Genomic DNA, 19,340 nt, shown 5'->3' with positions numbered 1-19,340 from the left:
AGGCAACAAAATGATAAGGTGTCCAACCATCTATTTTTGTAGCAATTGTTTGAGTCCACATGATGTGGATAGCATCCTGATATTCTTTAGCATCAGCATGGTCAGCAACAGGGTTCCAAATTACCGCTCGCCCACTCGCATTGGTGACTAAACTTTGCTTGTGGGCACCCAAAATTTCCATTCTCGTCGCCCACTTGGCGACCGTAATTGTCCGATCAACATTTTTCTTTCCGACCGATTCGAGTCCTATTATAATTGAAGTTCAATTTCCGGTTGAGGTTTTGTCACTTGGTGAGACATTCATGATTCCTGGGGTATCAAACCTTCCAAAATGTATTTAAACCAGAAGTTGAACAACGCAAGGGTTACTTCAAACGAAAAGAAAGCGTCTGCTTTTAACCAAAGTGGAAAGAAGGGGAGAATATGGCTCGATGACGGCGAAAAGGGGATGACGTGCTGTGTGTACAAAACATGACACGAAAGGTCCAATCGTTGTGACAGCTTGCCCAAGTTATAAAGTTGACAGCATCGTAAAGCTGAGAAATTTTGAAATAACATAAAAGTCTAAAGAAATGTGAGTTAAAATTAGACGCAGCAAAGATCATAAAAGTCCATGAACTCTGATATTTTTGCTAGGTTGACGAAATGAGAGAGGTATTTGAAAGAATTACGGAGAAGGAAACAGAATTCAAATATTGATATTTTAATTTTTTAAATAAATTGCAATGTGACTTGATGTTTCTTTTTCTTGTAAAAAAACAAAAAACAAACCATGTTATTCAATTTCATGTTATGTGTGGGCTACTAAAATTCCATTTGGGCTAACAGGATTTCTTATTCAGGGGCCCACTTGGCCCCTAAGGTATTCAGTCGAAGTTGGAACCCTGAGCAAGCTGATTATCATCTTGTCTGTTTACACCAGGGTTTTGCACCTCGGGGAAAATCGACATGATTGGTTTCTGCAAAACGTTAGAAGCTACGAACATATGTAAAAGGTTTGAATAGTAACCGTTTTGGGTTGTTTTTATTGTTTCCGTTTGTAACGAAGCAATCAAATCACCAGTAATTAAACACTCTTCTGACAGGGAACTTTCAAAGATATATTGAAGTGAACTTTTGTTTGTGGACATGGTCACAAAGGTGTTTTCATTCGTGTAGCGCTTCAGGTTTGAAACAATTTCAAACACAATTCGTACCCTCATTTCCTTAAAATTGTCCTCATGTCCAAACACAAAAAAGAGAGAGTTATGAATAAACAATTCCCATCACCATATATCTGAATCGGGATAAGCTCAGAAGGAGCATCATTTGGATAAAGCTTTGAGGAAACAGCATCTTTTCGAATATTCTAAGTTGGGATATTAGGTATGCTTGTTGGAAGAGGATATTTCTTAAAAATTTGCCCTTTGAGTCTAACAAGAAAACTTAGTGCTCCCCATCCCTTTTTTTCCCTGCATTCCTTGCTTCTTCGTGCACTTTTTCGAAAAATGGCTTTCTTTCGTTCGTCTGGACATACATTGTGAAATATAATCAAAGTTAAACTGTGCGGAAGGTTGATCTTGCACTGATACGATAGTGTCTACTCTTGGACCAAGAATGGAACAGGTCTTGACAGCCTGAGACTTTACAAGCTTTGAAAAAGTTGTTACACGTCATGACCTACGTCACATTGGAGGTGTTACGTCACTGATAAATAGTACTTCACACATTGTCGGGTTTACCTTTACCATAAAATCTGTGATGATAAAAAAGTCAACAATTCATCATATTAGCTTTACAAAAAGATTTTAAATGTATACAAACGTTGAACTGGTATTAGGGCAGTTGGGCATAGACATTTTTGTATCAAGACGAAGTTTCTATGAACAAGCTATCTAATGAATTATTAGACCTTGAAAGTTAGTCAAGGTCACACATATTAGATACCTTTCGATCAGTCGTCCCTTGCGAGATTTTTTCACTCGTATGAGTCGTCAACAAATACCGGTAAAGGACTTTAAACGACACTAGTGCCGGACACTTGGCAAAGGGACAGTCACTACATATCATAGGTTTGACGCCAGATGCGGAGCTGGGAACGAGAACCGAACCATTACCTCATGATTACGACCTTTTGGATGATGCCCTAAGAAATGTTAAGGCAATAAGTGCTTTTCATAATTTTTTTTTTATTTAAGCTAAAGAGTCACACTGACTGACTCTGAGTCTCATTGAATTAAATGAACTTTCTGCTTAAAAATAATTATACATTAGACTATATGTGGATTTTACTATATGATTTTTTTTGTTGAAAAATACTGGGGGGGGGGGGGGAACACGCCCCCCCCCCCCCCCGGTTCCTACGGCCATGCACTGTAGACTGTCCCATAATGGTTGAGTCACAACAGCAAAGTTGCTCAAAAATCAGATCTAATTTGTCAATGATGGATCACAATGCAGTCAAGTTCAGTAGGGATTACTTCCCTTGATCTTGCAGAAACAATTGTTGGGAAATTGTTTCGGAATCAACATCGTATCAATTTAGATGCAAGAGAGTAACAATTTATCTTGCAGAAACATTTGTTGGCAAAATGTTTCGGGAACAAATGCAAAACCAATCAGATGCAAGTCAGCCAACTTTCCATCTTGCAGAAACATTTGTAGGCAGAATGTTTCAAAATTCTGTACATGCCAAGCCAAATGCAAAGGAATTGGTAATCAATCTTGCTGAAACATTTGTTGGTAAAATGTTTCAAAACTGCGTATGTTCCATTGATCCAGAGACAAAGGTCAGTTCAGAAGCTGAACCCGAGACTGAACCAGAGTCTGTTATTGACGCATGTCCACAAATACAGTCGCCGGCTGTGCCTGCCATGCTTATCACTAAAGACTTTATGGAGCTATCGCCACAGCCTGCTGGAACAACGGCCGTATTGGCTGTTCCATCAGTTAAGCTTGGCAATGTCATGGTGGAGAGGAAAACAGTACATACTAACATCAGTGTACATGCACACTTTCGTCCACAGACGGATAAAAACACATCTGCTCGATCAAGGTCACTTTCCAAACATCATTGGCCTCGCACACATGCATTGTGTTCTATGCCATATACTCAACACAACTATAGCTTAGGCTTTTCTACTGAGAACAAGTGCTTGACTGTACCTTGGTAAAAACAACTATGCAGCTTATATCATGTATCATTATGCATAGATCACTTCAGTAGTTACATATCTACTGTCACAATTCCAACTTGGGTTTACCCAGAGTGAACTTCAATTTCATTAGACAAAATGGTCTTCGTCTTTTTCAAAATCTTATAGTCGCTGGCTGTGAACATTACAGTCTATGGCTGTGTTTATTTTTGGTTTTATTTTCATACAGTCGCTGGCTGTGAACATTACACTCTATGACTGTGTTTATTTTTGGTTGTATTTTCCTACAGTCAATTGCTGTGAAGATTACAGTTTATGGCTGTGTTTAGAATTTACACCTGACTGTGACGACAGTAAATGGTTACTATTACCTGACTGTGACTACACAGTAAAGGGTAACAACCGTCATACAGTGTCTGACTGTATCTCGGTTTATTACATAGTCTCTGACTGTATATTGTTTTACACACAAGAGTCCCTGGCTGTGTGTTTTATATTGTCTCAAAAGAATGATTTTGTTCCAGTTTGCGAAATTCTAAATCATGTATATTCTCAATTACTGAAGATCAACTTCAAAATAACAAATATTATAAGTTTTTGTTTCATTATTTCATAGCCTGAGACAATGTATTATTTAATTCTGAATATGCATATGTCATTTACATCAAATACTGATTATTTATTGGTGATATTTTCTAAAGCTCAGTTTGTTTAAATAGTGGAGGCAAGTGTTAAATATGTAGCTGTATTAATTCACTTTATGCTATCAATTTATACAAATCAACTTCTCTATAGATTTTGTCCAGTGGCCTGATCTTGCTTTCGCACACTGTGATTTTATTTAACAAATATTGTAAAACAGGCATTAAGTTTCAGATCAGCGGTGGATCATGGTAGACAGCACCCCTCTTCGTTATTTCCTAGAGCTGTGATGAACATTCAAGTGATGTGATATTCGCAAATATAGGACAGTGCTGAAGAAACAGTTGCGTGAATGAATATAAGTCGACTTTCAAATTGTGTGCGACCTTACACGTGATACTTTAGGAATTATTCCAAAATTCCATATTTGTGGAACTTATAAAATGGGGAGGAGTGTAGTCGGGTTGGGTATTCCGATTAGTCACAGTTCACTTCCGGTACCCTATGACGTGGATAACCATATATATATATGGGAATTCCCTGAGTTGACAGTCGAAACCATGCCTTCGAACTATATTCACCTGCTTGTTGTCTTGTGCCTGTTGGTAACTATGTCTATGCTTCTGTTGTATGCTTTATATGTGATAAGTATGTGTTAATGCTATGCATTAAGTAATAAATATTGTAGGATACGTTTTAGTATACCTGAGTTGTGTTTACACTATTGTCAAACTAACACAGCCAGTTTGACAACAATAATTTATGAAAATCCAGTGTTTGAGTTCAAATTCATCATCCCTTTTCTGTACCTGTAAAATATATAATTTCAGCGGAAGCAAGTAAGCGTTTGGTAGGGAGAGTATTAGCTTGGTCTATGTAGCTGACGTAGTATAATTTATCCATAATCTAGGTCCGTTGTTAAATCTAATTGTTTGATTTCCCTCAAGCTGTTATCAATTTACTTCAAACGTTAAGGTACTCATCATCAGAGTACTCTCTTTGAAATCGCCGTGTAAAAAGAATCAGTAAAGCAAAGCCGTTATAAAATTTAAAAGATGGGAATTTTATGATTTTTCAAAGGGAATTAGTTGAGAAACGCATTAAAAAATAATTACATGTATCAGAATATTCATGCTTCACAATTACACTTATTTAAACTGTATCGATAAAGCACACACACACACACATACACACACAAAATTGATGGTATTGGAGACACTTAATCAATTACCTGGAGATCAGTAAATATAATTTTCCTTGCCAGATGAATTATGAAAAATATAATTTTGTTCTGAAATGCAATAATTAAATCTGTGTATAATTCTATTAGAATTTACCATTCGTGTTATAAAGTATGAAATAGCAAGACGTCTCTTTATACGATCAAAAGTACAAATTTTTGTACAATTACACACACAATTGAAAATAAAATGTGATAAAATATGTATATATAATATTGAGGGCGAGTTGTCTCAAGAGATGGGGCGACTTTTCCTGAGAGGGGGCGAGTTGTCCAGCATTCGTTTAGGATCCCGTGTCACAACAGGTGTGACACGATAAAGATCCCTTCCTGCTCAAATGCCGTAAGCGTCGAGCATATGCCTAAATTTTGGAGCCCCTTACCAGCAATGGTGACGTCCCCATATTAAATATTCTCGAGAAGGACATAAAACAATATTTAATCAATCAATCATTGTACTGACCTCTTGTTGCGAAGGTCGCCAGGGGTCTCAGGAGAATGTACAGACGATCGATGCTCAAGGCTATCATGATCATGTTTGATCCATAAATACCAATGTTCTGACAAAACATAATAAAAAATGCATTTACAAATCAGTGGATTATCTAAAAGGAAGAGGAGAGCGTCAGATGATAATATTTGGCCTATGGACCAAAAGTAAGAGAGTTTTTGGGGATCTAGAAAATGCAGCGAATACATCTGCTGATCACATGACTCATGAAGGATAGCTGGATAACTATAGCATATGCGATCGGTGGAATGGATCCCTTTGACAGGGATGTGACTGAATTCCTCAGAAATCAGAGGAAAACTGGTCAAAAAGGGAGGAAAACACGTCATCCTACCTGGAAAAATATCATTTTCTGCCACTTTAGATCAAATCCAGAGTGTTTCATTTTTTTCTCGAAAATTGAGCAAATCAGAGGATTCCCTCTGAAAAGAGGAAAAATCACACCCTGCTTTGATATTGTAGTGTTTATTACCAGTCGATTAGAGATTGAAGACGTCGATTTGCCTTTGTTGTCGTCATTGTTACACGGACACATTGTCTATCAGTCTTGCATGCTGACTACCTGAATCGGATTTAGGATGCAATGTGAGCCACATAGCTGTATGAGAAGGCTAAATGTTAGTGTCTGTCCATTTTCAACCCTAGTACGACAGGCACTGAGTTTCTACTCAATATGGGAAATATCGTATTCTATATAGCACGGGTTTGTCAAAAATCAATTTTACAGGAGCAGTATGTTTACATGTAAGTGAAGAGATGAAGGTAATGAACAGTTGCCAATCGCATAAATCCTTTAAATACAACATTAAAAGTAAGGCAAATGCGGACCCCTGAAGACACCAGAGGTGGGATCAGGTGCGTGGTATAGTGGTAAGCATCGCCTGTCGACCGGTCACACCCGCCGTGAGCCCTATATCTTGATCAGGTAAAAGGGATTATCTGTAGTAAAAATCCGTACGTAAAGAACGGTCTATCTATTGGTGTGAAACACATAACACAATTTTAAAACAAACTATAGAATTTGCGAAATGCGTATTGGTCAGTAGCCTGCCTCGGCTTAAATTTTGTTCATGTGCAGAACATGTTTATGTGTATCGAATCAAATGAGAGACATAAACACCATATGCAACTGATAATGGAAAACTGCTACAAAAATATGTGAAGTTGAAGCTGAACTCATCCTGTTTGAACTGAATTTATTTCTCATCACAATTACACAATTGTATACAGAGATTTAGTACATATATTTTATATAAAAGTGATGGTAATATATCACTAAATGTTTGAAGGCATGCGTGAGTATGGAGATAGGCAACATATGCAATTTTAGATTCGAGTAGTCATTGGGTCGGGGAGCATAGTTTATTAATATTTCTTATAAAGGAACACAATTTTCTTTGAAAAGATTGCTTGTTTGAATTCATTATATTTTTAAAAGTGATGATGTTTTTGAAACGTATTTGTTTTGGTGATAAACATTGTTTTCTTATATCATTCAGAGATTTGCAATTAAACATGTAGTGGAATTCATCACCAATTTCATTTAATTCACATTTAGTACAATGTCTTGTTTCTCGGGGCTCGTTTCGCCAGCGTCCACTTTCAATAGGTAAATGATGATTACAGGTTCGGAATTTACAAAAGGTAATAGCATCTTTTCTGGGTAGGATATCCAAATATTTTTCAAATTTTAATTTATCCTTGTACATGCTATAGTTTATAGTTTTTGATAGCGTTTTGATGTCAGCATTCCACTTTTGCTTGAATTGATCGAGTAAAATAAGTTTTACTTTTGACTTTAGCCAGTTTGGATTACATGTGTTATTTTGCCAAATGTTAGAAAGTCCGCAATTGTTAAGGATATTTGACACGTTCTTGAACCAAGCAATCTCTTTCGCGTATTGGTTTGTAACATTATTACCCGGTTTTAACAGGAGATTCGCTATTTTTGTTTCTTTACTAAGTGCAATTTTGTGCCAAAATGAGATAATACGCGTTTGTATTTGTATGTGCATGGGATGTCGGCCAAGTTCACCGTACACCATGCAGTCGGGGGTAGATTGTTTTAATTTCAATAATAATTTACAAAATTTAAGGTGGACTCTTTCTATAATTGCATTATTTGAAAATCCCCACACCTCACAGCCGTATAATAAGATGGGTTGAACAATTTTATCAAATAAATCTAACTGACACTGTATTGATAGGTTATGCAAACGTCCTTTTAAAAGAATCTCATAAACTGCTTTATTGGCTTTTTCTACTTGTTTTTGTTTGGCTTTTTTTAATGATCCTGATGTGCTAAATAAGATACCCAGGTAGTTAATGTCGTCAACAATTTCAATGTTTTTGTCGCCACAAACAAAAGTATGATTCCGTTTTGGATTACCCTTACTGATTATTAAAAAAAAAAATTTGTTAACGTTTATCTTTAAATTCCATTTTTCGCAATATTTATAAAAATGATCAATTTGGACCTGTAATTGTTCTGCAGATTCAGCTATCAAGACAGTGTCATCGACGTATAATAATTCAAACAATCTAAAGTACAAATTCAAATGTTGTTCAAACATTTCAGATTCGTAGGTAAACCATCAACAATATTGTGCTGAAAAAAGTCTTGCATGTCATTTAAATATATTGAAAATAAGAATGAAGACAAATTTTCCCCTTGTCTAACACCATTTTCACAATTAAAAAAATTTGAAATCTAATCACCATGTACTATTCTTGATTTGATATGATTGTACATATTCGTAATAACATTATACATGTGTCCATTGATATTATTTGCACAAAGTTTGTACCATAGACCTTTCCGCCATACATTGGCAAATGCTTTTTCAAAATCGATGAATGCACAATAAAGCTTTTTCTTTTTCAATTTCAGTAATTCCGATAAAGTGTATATTGAAAATAAATGATCGGTAGTTGAATATTGTTTTCTGAATCCTACTTGATTTTCATGTAGTATTTCGTATTCTTCTGCAAAGATGTTCAATCTATCGTTCAGTATCGATGTAAGAAGTTCACCGACACAGCTTAAAATGGTAATAGGTCTATAGTTCTGTGGATTATTTTTCTCCCCTTTGTTTTTATAAATCGGAATAATGTTTCCCCCGAGCCAACATTCTGGTAGTTTACCAGTACTAAAAATCATGTTGAATAATTTTTCATATAGTGGAAGCATAATGTGTATTGACGACTTTATGTATTCATTCTTTACATGATCTTCACCAGAAGTTTTGTTATTCTTTAATTTCTTAATAGCTTTTAGTATTTCATCTTGTGATATATGTTGATTTAAGTTGTGGTTTAATTCTCCGATTTGTAATGCTTTTCTTTCATTATTAAGTGATTTTTCTGTATCGTCCGGTATCTTTGGTGCTTTATTTAATTCTTTAAAATACTTATACAATTCATCAATTTTGATATGTTCCATATTGCGTTTTTTATTGTTTTTATTTAAAAATTTCCAATACTCGTGGGGGCTTTTGAGTCTCGTACTTTGTAATTGTTGGCTCATTTCGTCCCTATACCTGTTTATTTCTTTATTTAACAATTTTTTGTATGCTTTTTCGTTGCTTTTGTAGTTTTCTTTAGCGCTTTGTGAGCGTTTCCTGAAAAAATAAACTTTGCTGTTGCGATATTTTTTTTCTTGCTTTGTTACAAGCTGTAGAGAACCATGGTTTACCATTTTTATAAGTATGTTGAACTTTGTTGACCTTATTCATTTTTGTTACACCCAATGACATTTTAGCTGCATCAATATAATTTGTATTTAATTCACTTACAATTACATCAATGTGTTTCTCTGGATTTTCCTTCGAATCAATTAATTTGTCTAAATAGTCTTTAAGTTCTTCGACGTGGGTTTTATCAATAGCTTGAACAAATACATTTTCTTTCGAGGGATCCCATGGTTTTAGAATTTCTTTATAACATGTTGAGGTGTTTTGTATTGTTTCGCAACTTGGGATTTGTTTACTCAAAGTCAGGACTATAGGGTTGTGTACATCAGAGAACAGTGAACTATGTTCTAGGACTTGCATGTTATCTATGTGTTGTCTTAAACCGTAGTTGTATATAAAATAATCCACAGTACTTGTACCTTTACATGTAACTTTTCCGGAGATATTATCCCCCAATCGACCGTTTACAATCAATAAATTGTTTGATTTACACATTTCTAATAATAATTTCCCATAACAGTTCTGGATTTTATCAACATTATTTCGTTCTATACTTTCTAATGTTAAGTTGAATTCAGATTGCGATTCTTCAAAAATTTCGTTGAACCTGTCCATGCTTTCATGTAAAACTGAGTGTATTTCAGTTCTTGTTCCAGTTCTGGCATCGAAGTCACCGGCTAAAATGACATGTTTATTGTTTGTCAGCATGTTCTGCATTTCAATCTCTAATAAACTAAATACATCTTTGTTACTATATTTGGAGTTTTCTGGAGGAATATACACATTACCAACGATAATATTTTTATCAGTATTAGTGATTGTTTTTGATATTTCAAACCAAAGCACAAATTTGATATCTGTTTTGTATATAAATATGTCTTTACAAAGTTCTTTTTTGTACGCTAGTGTTATTCCCCCAGAACATTTTTTGCCACACTTAAATCTATTTTTCATATGAAATTCGAAACCATCTAAGTGTAAAGTGTCTAAGTCATCTGTTTTGGTTTCCTGAAAACACAGAATGTCATAATTTGCAACAAAATTTTTGAATTCGGGGTAGTTCAACTTTTGTTTAATTCCACAACAGTTCAAAGACAAAATTTTCAACTTGTCTGTGGGCACATTACATGTAGAACTGTCATTAGCATGTTCCCCGGCGCGTCCCTATCTCGAATCTGGAGTGGATGTCATACGTTTTCTTTTGGCTCCCGCGCCAGTGATCTTCGGAATTTCCTTGACAATCGTGGAAGTATCCACTTTCTCAGCGGTGTCATTTTGGGTGCTTGGGTCGTATGATCGCCCGTTGACATACAATATGTCCTTCACTAATTTTGTGTGATTGCCTTCTTTTCGTAGTTCTTTCATGACTGGGTATAATGCTTTCCGGGCTTGTTCGATTTCGTTTGGGAACTGTCGGTTTATGTAATATGATTTTCCTTTCAATTTGTGTGCTGACTTTAAAACGTGGTCTAAATCTCGTTGGTATATGAATTTGGCAATTATGGGTCTCGGTTTGTCTTTGTACCGTTTTCCTAATCTATGTACGTTAGCTACCTCTAATGAATCTTGATATGCCGGTGAAAATCAAATTGTATTTCATAGATCTGCATTTGAGATCTGTAATCTGTTCAGCCATACATCCATTCTGTTCAGATAATTCATGTACCTTTTTTCCACTTTCATGTCTGTACTGATGAAGGCTATCCTCAATTTTTTGCACTTGTTTTTTCATTTCACAAAATTGTTTACTGTTATCTGACACACCCTCCTTTATTCCATCGAATACATTACTTATTCCTTTAAGATTTGTTTCGAATTCATTTGTTGTCTTATTCATCTGATGTAGTTCCCCCTCTATACTTTTGACTTTGGCTGACAAGTTCATAACCTTTTCACACATGTCATCTACTTTTTGTAGTCTACTTTCAATCTCGGTTATCTTTTGTTCAATGTTTGAGTTGATTTGATTGAATCTGACACTCATACTGTATGGTGTCCGGATAAGGCCATTTGCGAAAGCGTGACTGCGCGTTAGTCACAACACGCCGTCACGCCAACAAGCAACGCGCCTTCGCGCTCTCACGACAACAAGCAACGCGCCTTCGCGCTCTCACGCTAACAAGCAACGCGCCTTCGCCTTCGCGCAGACAAGCAACGCGACTTCGCACTCTCACGACAACAAGCAACGCGCCTTCGCGCTCTCACGCTAACAAGCAACGCGCCTTCGCGCAGACAAGCAACGCGACTTCGCAGTCTCACGACAACAAGCAACGCGCCTTCGCGCAGACAAGCAACGCTGCGCGAAGGCGTAATGCTTGTTGGCGTGAGAGCGCGAAGGCGCGTTGATTGTTGTCGTGAGAGCGCGAAGGCGCGTTGCTTGTTGGCGTGACGGCGTGTTGTGACTAACGCGCAGTCACGCTTTTGCAAATGGCCCTATCCGGACACCATACATACTGTCACTCATGGATTTGACAAGATTGTACAGTTTTTCTAGTGTAATTTCACCATGTTCACCATTTTGTTGTTCCTCAATCTCACCATACAATACTGACATACAATACTGACATACAATACTGACATACTTTCACCGATAAGGTTTACTGTATCCGACTCCGACGCCATAATGTTTACAATGTTTACAATGTTCAGTCATGCGTCAACATTCACCCTACATAATGTTTACAATGTTCAGTCATGCGTCAACATTCACCCTACATTAAGTTGCGCTATATATAGGACAGTTTAAGAGTGCTTTGTCTATATGATATACACAATACTTTCTAACTAGCTCAATTTTCGACGACACCGCCTATTTCATTTTATGCCATAATCACTTCAATTACCTTCTTTCACGTCTTTTATCTTGTTTTTGTTGGATTTTAGGTAGAAACTTGCAGTTTTTTCTCTCTCGAGTTAGAAACGTGTTATACTCATCTCACGCATGCGTCTGTCAAGTTGAGTTTAAAGTTAACGTTTAAATATAAGATTGCCGAATCTTATTTCTCGAGTTCACTGGGATATATCGAATCTACACATCAATGAAAGTGAATATTGTTGATAGATGAAACGTCGTTGATGTATCTAAATGTCGAATTGTACTTACTGTGCGGACTTGAGCCCTTCAACAGATCCTGAATTATATGTGGTCAGAATCTTCTAACACGATACACATCAGTTATGCTCTTTAGAGGCATCCAGGAATATACTCAGGATGGATGTATATACAAAAATTGCCATTAAGCCCACCCACCCTTATAGAATGGTACAGAGGTTTCAGCATTTCGCAAATTCTATGGTCGTTATAACGATCTAGTTCGTCGATACAACCTATCATTGGGTCAAATGCTGTCTGACGTGTTTCATACCAATTGTTAGGCCGTTCTTGGCACACTGATTTTGACTACGGATAATTCCGTTTACCTGATCAGGACATAGGGCTCACGGCGGGTGTGACCGGTCGACAGGGGATGCTTACTCCTCCTAGGCACCTGATCCCACCACTGGTGTGTCCAGAGGTTCGTGTTTGCTCAATAATGTATTTTGTAATGTTTATAGGAGTTATGAAATTGATCACTGTTCTTTATCTTCGCCTTTCATCAAATAAATCATTTTACTTACCGAAAGAAATTCCTGTAATTTACATAGGATATCCCCGCCATAAAATCGCTCGTCATTAATTTGCAATACGATCCGAGGAACCACGTAAAACACTCCACAAAACAAATCTGAAACGAGTGTAGAGCATATAATCTTTACTTCAATTTGCTTGGTGAAATGTAAGAAAAATTACGGTAGATAAAGAATTGAATCTAAATAATCATGACAGTGTTTGTGCACACGGTGACGGGGCGTTAATAGAGGAGCGTCTTTTAACATGCTGTCCAGGGAGGGTGTGGACAGGACGTCCTGTGTCCGAGTTTGAGAGCTCAAAATAAATCTAAATCAATATCCATCAATATCTCTATCGACAGTGGACCCTAATAATTAGTATCCGAACACTTCGAACCATCACCATACGATTCAAGAGATTCGCCCATGCATTAGCTGAAGTAACCCAATAAAGGGTTACGATAAACCAATCAAATACACGCTGTCAGATTTCTGTCAGCAATGTTCTTAAGTTTAAGATGACTGTGCCCACGATCAGAGGCTGCACACCTGTCGAGATATTGCGTCTGCATTTCCTGCGATTTTTGTTTTATTCAGCCTGTTAAAAATTCCGATGGAGAGGAAACAATAAAAAATTCTTGGGTATAGATTTGGAATTGACCGACGAAAGAAAGAAAGAAAACAGTTTATTAGCAGCGCTTTAAACCTCGACATCTTTGAAAGGTACAGGTGTATACCAGAAATGTTTTAGGTCGGTATAAAAGATCCTTAGAACTAAAATACAACTATTCAAATCGTACCCATCACTATTCATATACGAATCGTAATTGACAAATTACCAAATCTCGTACGTTTTGTTGTTTGTGTGAATCGAATAAATTAAGGCATTTTTGCGAAAGTTTTGAAAATTCTCATGCGAGTACATAGAGTTTATAGTGTGGAACAAACTTCGTGGGAGAGATTACTGTGACTTGTTTACGAATTAACTATGACGTCATTATGTATATGGCGCAATCTGATTGGTTGATAGTTCTAAATAATATTCCAAACGACGTGACCCTCTATTGGGTTATTTCAGATCCTTTTGTAACGATTTATGTGAGCCGACCAAAGGACCTGATTTTACTCAAATTGATATCAATGTTTTATATATTCGTGCAGTTTGATTTAGCTGGTTTTGGTATTTTTGTATTAGAAAATATTCTACATCTTTATCTTCAATTACTTATCAATAATACCTTGACCTATTTTAATTACTGTGTAATCATTATTTTAAGATAGTCTAATTCTATTTCATGTAGAGTGCTTCCTATTAGTATATAAATGTAGCATTTCAAAAACATGTGAATTAATGCTCCATTTCACGGAAGAGAGAGAGATAGGTTGAGTTTTGTGGGATAGATATCAATATTCTTTGCATCTCCAGAGAAAGTCGTCATATTTCCTTACCTTTATTAATACTAGTAATTAGCACATGACTGTCTGCCATTAAATATGGTATCAGAATACTTTTAATTAAGACAACATTAATATTACATTGAAAGGAAAATAACAGACAATGACGCTTTCGCAATCAATTCTGTAAAGACAATGTCACAATATCATCTGTCTTCTCCGAAGACCTGGCATGTTAAATATTTTATGTTCCCTCAGTTAATAAGTAGTCATTGCGTGCTACTTGATAAAGGCAGTGTAAACTGGACAGTGATGCGAATTGAAAAAAGGTTATTTAATTTGAAAATGACGAAGTTATCTAGGGGGAGGGTCAGAATGACACGGGGAAAATATACAAGAACATATGTATCACATAGGTATGGTTATGCAAACTGACCCCTACATCACATAATAAAATACTCAAATAGAGCTGCTTGCAATCAAATAAGGCAGGTATTACAAAAATTTCATGTTGAATTCTAACCAAGGTGAACGTGTAAATGCTACAACCTAAATCGTGGCACCAGTTTAAAGCCCTTCAAACAATGGTTTGTTTTGTTTCGTATACCTTCGGTAATTTTTCACTCGTGTTTAGACGACACCAGCTGTAGATAGAGTTCCAAAGCTTGACACTCAGGGTCGTAGCAGTGATGGTTCTTTAACGTATCAACCACTGTCGCGACACAGGACCTCCGTTTTTAAGGCCACATCCAAAAGGCCCATGATTCTCGCCTCTAAATGCCGAGTGTTAGGCAATCATAACCTATTTATACGTCTTAGGTCGGACCAGGCAAAGGCACAAGCAGGGTTCGAACTCACGACCTCCCGGTTACGAAGCGAAGGCTCTAACTATGAGCCACTGGTAAAGAAAGGTTCTGTTATGATTTCCACGGCCGTTACATGATCGTGGAAAAATGATCAAACTACTCTCAATGTGAAAGTAATCCCGACACTGTTACGCAATGCGCAAAATGAAAGGTGAAGATATGACTGATCCCACAAGGAATACAAAATAAAGAGTTGGGCAAACAAGGACCCCTGTATATACCAGAGGTGGGATCAGGTGGCTAGGAAGAGTAAGCATTCCCTGTCGACCGGTCACACCCGCCATGAGCCCTATGTCTTGATAAGTTAAACGGAGTAATCCGTAACCAAAATCAATGTGCCAAGAGGTATGAAACACGTCAGACAGTAATATCGTTTTAGCTCAGCTGAGCTGAAAGCTCAAGTGAGCTTTTCTGATCGCCTGTTGTCCGTCTTATCTGTATTTTCACAATTTCAACTTCTTCTCCAGAACAAATGGACCAATTTCAACCAAATTTGGCCACAAGCATCCTTGGGTATAGGGCTTTAAAGTTTGTTCAAATGAAGGGTTATGCCCCTTCAAATGGGAGATAATCGCTACAATAGAGTGGGATAATTTAACAAGAGGTCCACAGACCTTATCGATCACCTGAATACTAGTGAAAAAGTATCACTACTTCCATGGGCTATGAAATCTAGAAAAAAAAATCCTATTCTGAATATATAAGCTAAATTCTAATGTTCAGCAACATTATAAAACAAGATGTGTTCTTAAAACTTCACTGCCCTCAAAAGTGCATACACTGATGAAAGGCTTTACATGATACATGTAGGTGTATTAACATTAAAACATCAAGAGATGTGACTAATTTGGACTCATCATAAAGTCATAACCCTGGGTTGTGAAATTCACCATTTTTAGTACATCCTTTTCTACTATTTTTAAGTATGCATTGAGATTTTATACAGTATCAGCAAAGTTACACATAAATACTATATACTAAGTTTGGCCCCACCCTGGGGTCAAAACCCTTACTCTAGGGAAAATCAAATTTACAATTTTGGTAAAAACTACCTGCTCTATCCATTTAGTTTCAATTTAGTATCAAAAGCACTAAAGAAAATGTTATTTAAGTGTTTTACACATAAACACTATATAACAAGTTTGGCCCCGCCCTGGGGGTCAGAACCTCTACCCCGGGGATCATGAAATTTACAATTTTGATAGAGGCCTTCCTGTTCTACATCACTATGCATTTAGTTTTTCTTACATGTGTGTGGTTCTTAAGAATAAGATTTTTTGAAAATTGGTAAATTTTGGGCAGTTTTTGCCCAACCGCTAGGGCCCCAGGGGTACTGTAGTCCTGCAATTTACCATTTATGTCCCCCTTGTCCCAATGATGCCTCATACCAAATTTGAAAAGAATTGGACTGGTAGTTATTAAGAAGAAGTTAAAAATGTTCAATTGTTGACGGTCGACGACGGACGAAAACCAATTGCAATAGGTCACCTGAATTTACTCAGGAGACCTAAAAATGTGTATTGTTCACACATTTAATAACTGACCATTTTGACCCAACCCTGATACCAAAACTCCTACCCTTGGAATAATCCAATTTACAATTTAGGTAAAGGACTACCTGTTCTTTCTAAATATCTATTTACTTTCAATTTAGTATCAATAGCATTAAAGAAGATGTAATTTAAGTGCTTTACACATAAATACTATATAACAAGTTTGGCCCCGCCCTGGGGGTCAGAACCCCTACCCCGGGGATCATGAAATTTACAATTTTGGTAGAGGCCTTCCTGCTCTACATCACTATGCATTTAGTTTTTCTTACATGTGTGTGGTTCTTGAGAAGAAGATTTTTGAAAATTGGTCAATTTTGGGCAGTTTTTGCTCCAATCCTAAGGCCCCAGGGGTGCTGGAGTACTGAAATTTACAAGGTATGTCTCCCTTGTCCCAATGATGCTTCATACCAAATGTGAAAAGAATCGGACTGGTAGTTATTAAGAAGAAGTTAAAAATGTTCAATTGTTAACGCACGGCCTTCCGCATGCGGGGCGAATGCTCTAACCTCTAGACCACCGCGGTGGTGGTTGTGTAATATGAGGACTATTCACATCATTAATGTAGTTTCTAACAGTTGATATGAAAGTTTATGCCTGATTCATGAAAAAATCGGCAAGTTCACCATACTTTGTAATCCAAGTAGATACACTTGTCAAGCCAAACACTTCAGGATTATGCCAAGTCGTATGAGAGTGACGGTAATTGAGAGCTGAAGAAATCATGGAAATATCCAGCCTAATGAGAAAAAATCCTTATCTTTCCATTCGTTGATGAGGAAACTGACTTCATCCATATAATGAGACGCATTAAAGATTAAAAGAAATGTTGTTTAGTTCATCTTCAGATAGAAATCCGAACAATGCATTATGTCTTGACTTAATGACGGAAGGTTTGAAAAATAAATTTTATTCAAAGAATTCAAAATCCTAATAAATATACTTTGAACTTAATCTCGATGCCATGCTTTTAACAGACTTTAATGTCACATAACATTGAACCTTTCTATATGGGCATATGTCATTTTAGATATTGTAAGGACAAGTCTTGACAGAGTAACGTGATGTATTTTATAGAAAAATTCCATTTCCTATTCTGATCTCGCCGCGGATGATTTCAGCATATTTAAATCCACAGTAAATGAGAGTGCTTACATTGCAGTGATTTTACAATTTATACCATTATATTTACATTCACCGAGTCTTTTCTCATATATTTCTACTGAAATTGACATTGCTTTCCTCTGCTATAATGAATGTATATTTGTTGCGAACTAGTTCGATCCGGTTTTTTAGTACCACCTGTCTGAGTAATCATTACCAAATATAGAGCGTCATCACGGTTAAGTGTGCATTGGCTGTTCAGTTTAACGTAACGAATAGGTCAACCATATATTTTAGCACTTAAATTTAATTTATATTTTATAACAATGCCTAAAAATATAAACAATAAAATGTCTTTCTTTCTTGTTTCACCGGGTGGTGAAGGTACATGTACATAATGTAGCAATCATTGCAGAAAAAATTACGCGGGTTATGAATTTTTACTGCAATTCTAGCTACCTTCATCACCCGATGAAACAACAAAGAAAGCATTTTATTATTTGTCTTTGCATTTGATATTTTCACAAAATGTAATGATAGTCATTTCCTCATGAATGCGTTGCAGTTGTGAATGATGTGTTCCTGAATCTTGATAAATATTGAACGTCTATTCCAACGGTTGGGGATTCCGATAGTTAAAGTAGAATGCAAGTATAAGAAATACATTTTATTTTTGGAAAATGCACGAGGGTATGAACTGCGACTCCTCATGCCGGGATACTTATCATGAAGCTCAAACGCGCCATTGGGAAGCCTCGCTGTTCATACCAATACCCTCGTGTGTTTTTTCAAAAATGAAAAATTTATCTTAAATGATTCCCAAAGAAAGAAGTTTTAATGGAAGTTCCATTGTATCGCTATTTCAGATTTAATCCCTATTCTGGACCCGGGGATCTCAGTTTTAAGCAACTTAAAAATCTACACTAAACTTAACTTCGCAAGAGGAAATCAAATTTACAAAATTGCACCTATTGATTAGTTGAAAGAATATTTCTAATAATACTGTGCTTTCATCGTTTTGATTTTGCTGACTAACAAATTTCGTTGATATCGTGGAAAATGTATACACCTGTCAAATAGAGAAATTGTCATGCCTCATACCAAATATGATTTAACCCCATACTAACGTCTAATAATAGTGACATCACCCCATAACAAACTTTTACAGCGATGAAGGTACCTCATAAAAATGTTTAACATAGATGATGGTATCCCATGACAATGTTTAATAGAGATTCTACCACGGTTATTGCAAAAATTTAAGGAATGCCGCGGTTATTATTCTGCGATATACCTTCATACGTACATGTAATAACTGTTTGCGAAAATTGATACTCATCTCAATTGCTTTTCGTATTTTGCTAATGCAACGATAAAGTAGATGACTGATAATTATACCCCTCGCTTGCAACGAAGTTGCGGACAGTATAATGTGTTTGACCCGTCCGTTAGTCTGTCAGTTCCTTTTTTGTCAACGCAACTCCTCTGAGACGGCTCAACAGAATTTCATGAAACTTTGTAGTTAAAGGGAAAGGCAACCCTAACCACATAGTTGCTTTTATGAATAAAGTATTACTTACTGATATCGTAATTGACA

At 36.5% G+C, this 19,340-nt stretch overlaps 1 protein-coding gene across 1 annotated transcript in view; it reads right to left on the bottom strand.

Moving 5' to 3' along the window:
* Positions 1 to 19,340, bottom strand: part of LOC130051969 (mesotocin receptor-like) — a 46,705-nt gene that overhangs the window by 15,193 nt on the left and 12,172 nt on the right. Inside the window, exons 4-5 of the mRNA XM_056155401.1 lie at positions 12,838 to 12,944; positions 5,480 to 5,576 (exon numbers count right to left, since the gene is read on the bottom strand). Of these exons, the coding sequence (XP_056011376.1) occupies positions 5,480 to 5,576; positions 12,838 to 12,944 (204 nt within the window). The remainder of the gene's footprint in view (positions 1 to 5,479; positions 5,577 to 12,837; positions 12,945 to 19,340) is intronic.

Source organism: Ostrea edulis, chromosome 2 (assembly GCF_947568905.1).
Source record: "Ostrea edulis chromosome 2, xbOstEdul1.1, whole genome shotgun sequence".
NCBI lineage: Eukaryota > Metazoa > Mollusca > Bivalvia > Ostreida > Ostreidae > Ostrea > Ostrea edulis.
This window is presented reverse-complemented; position numbering and strand designations above follow the sequence as displayed.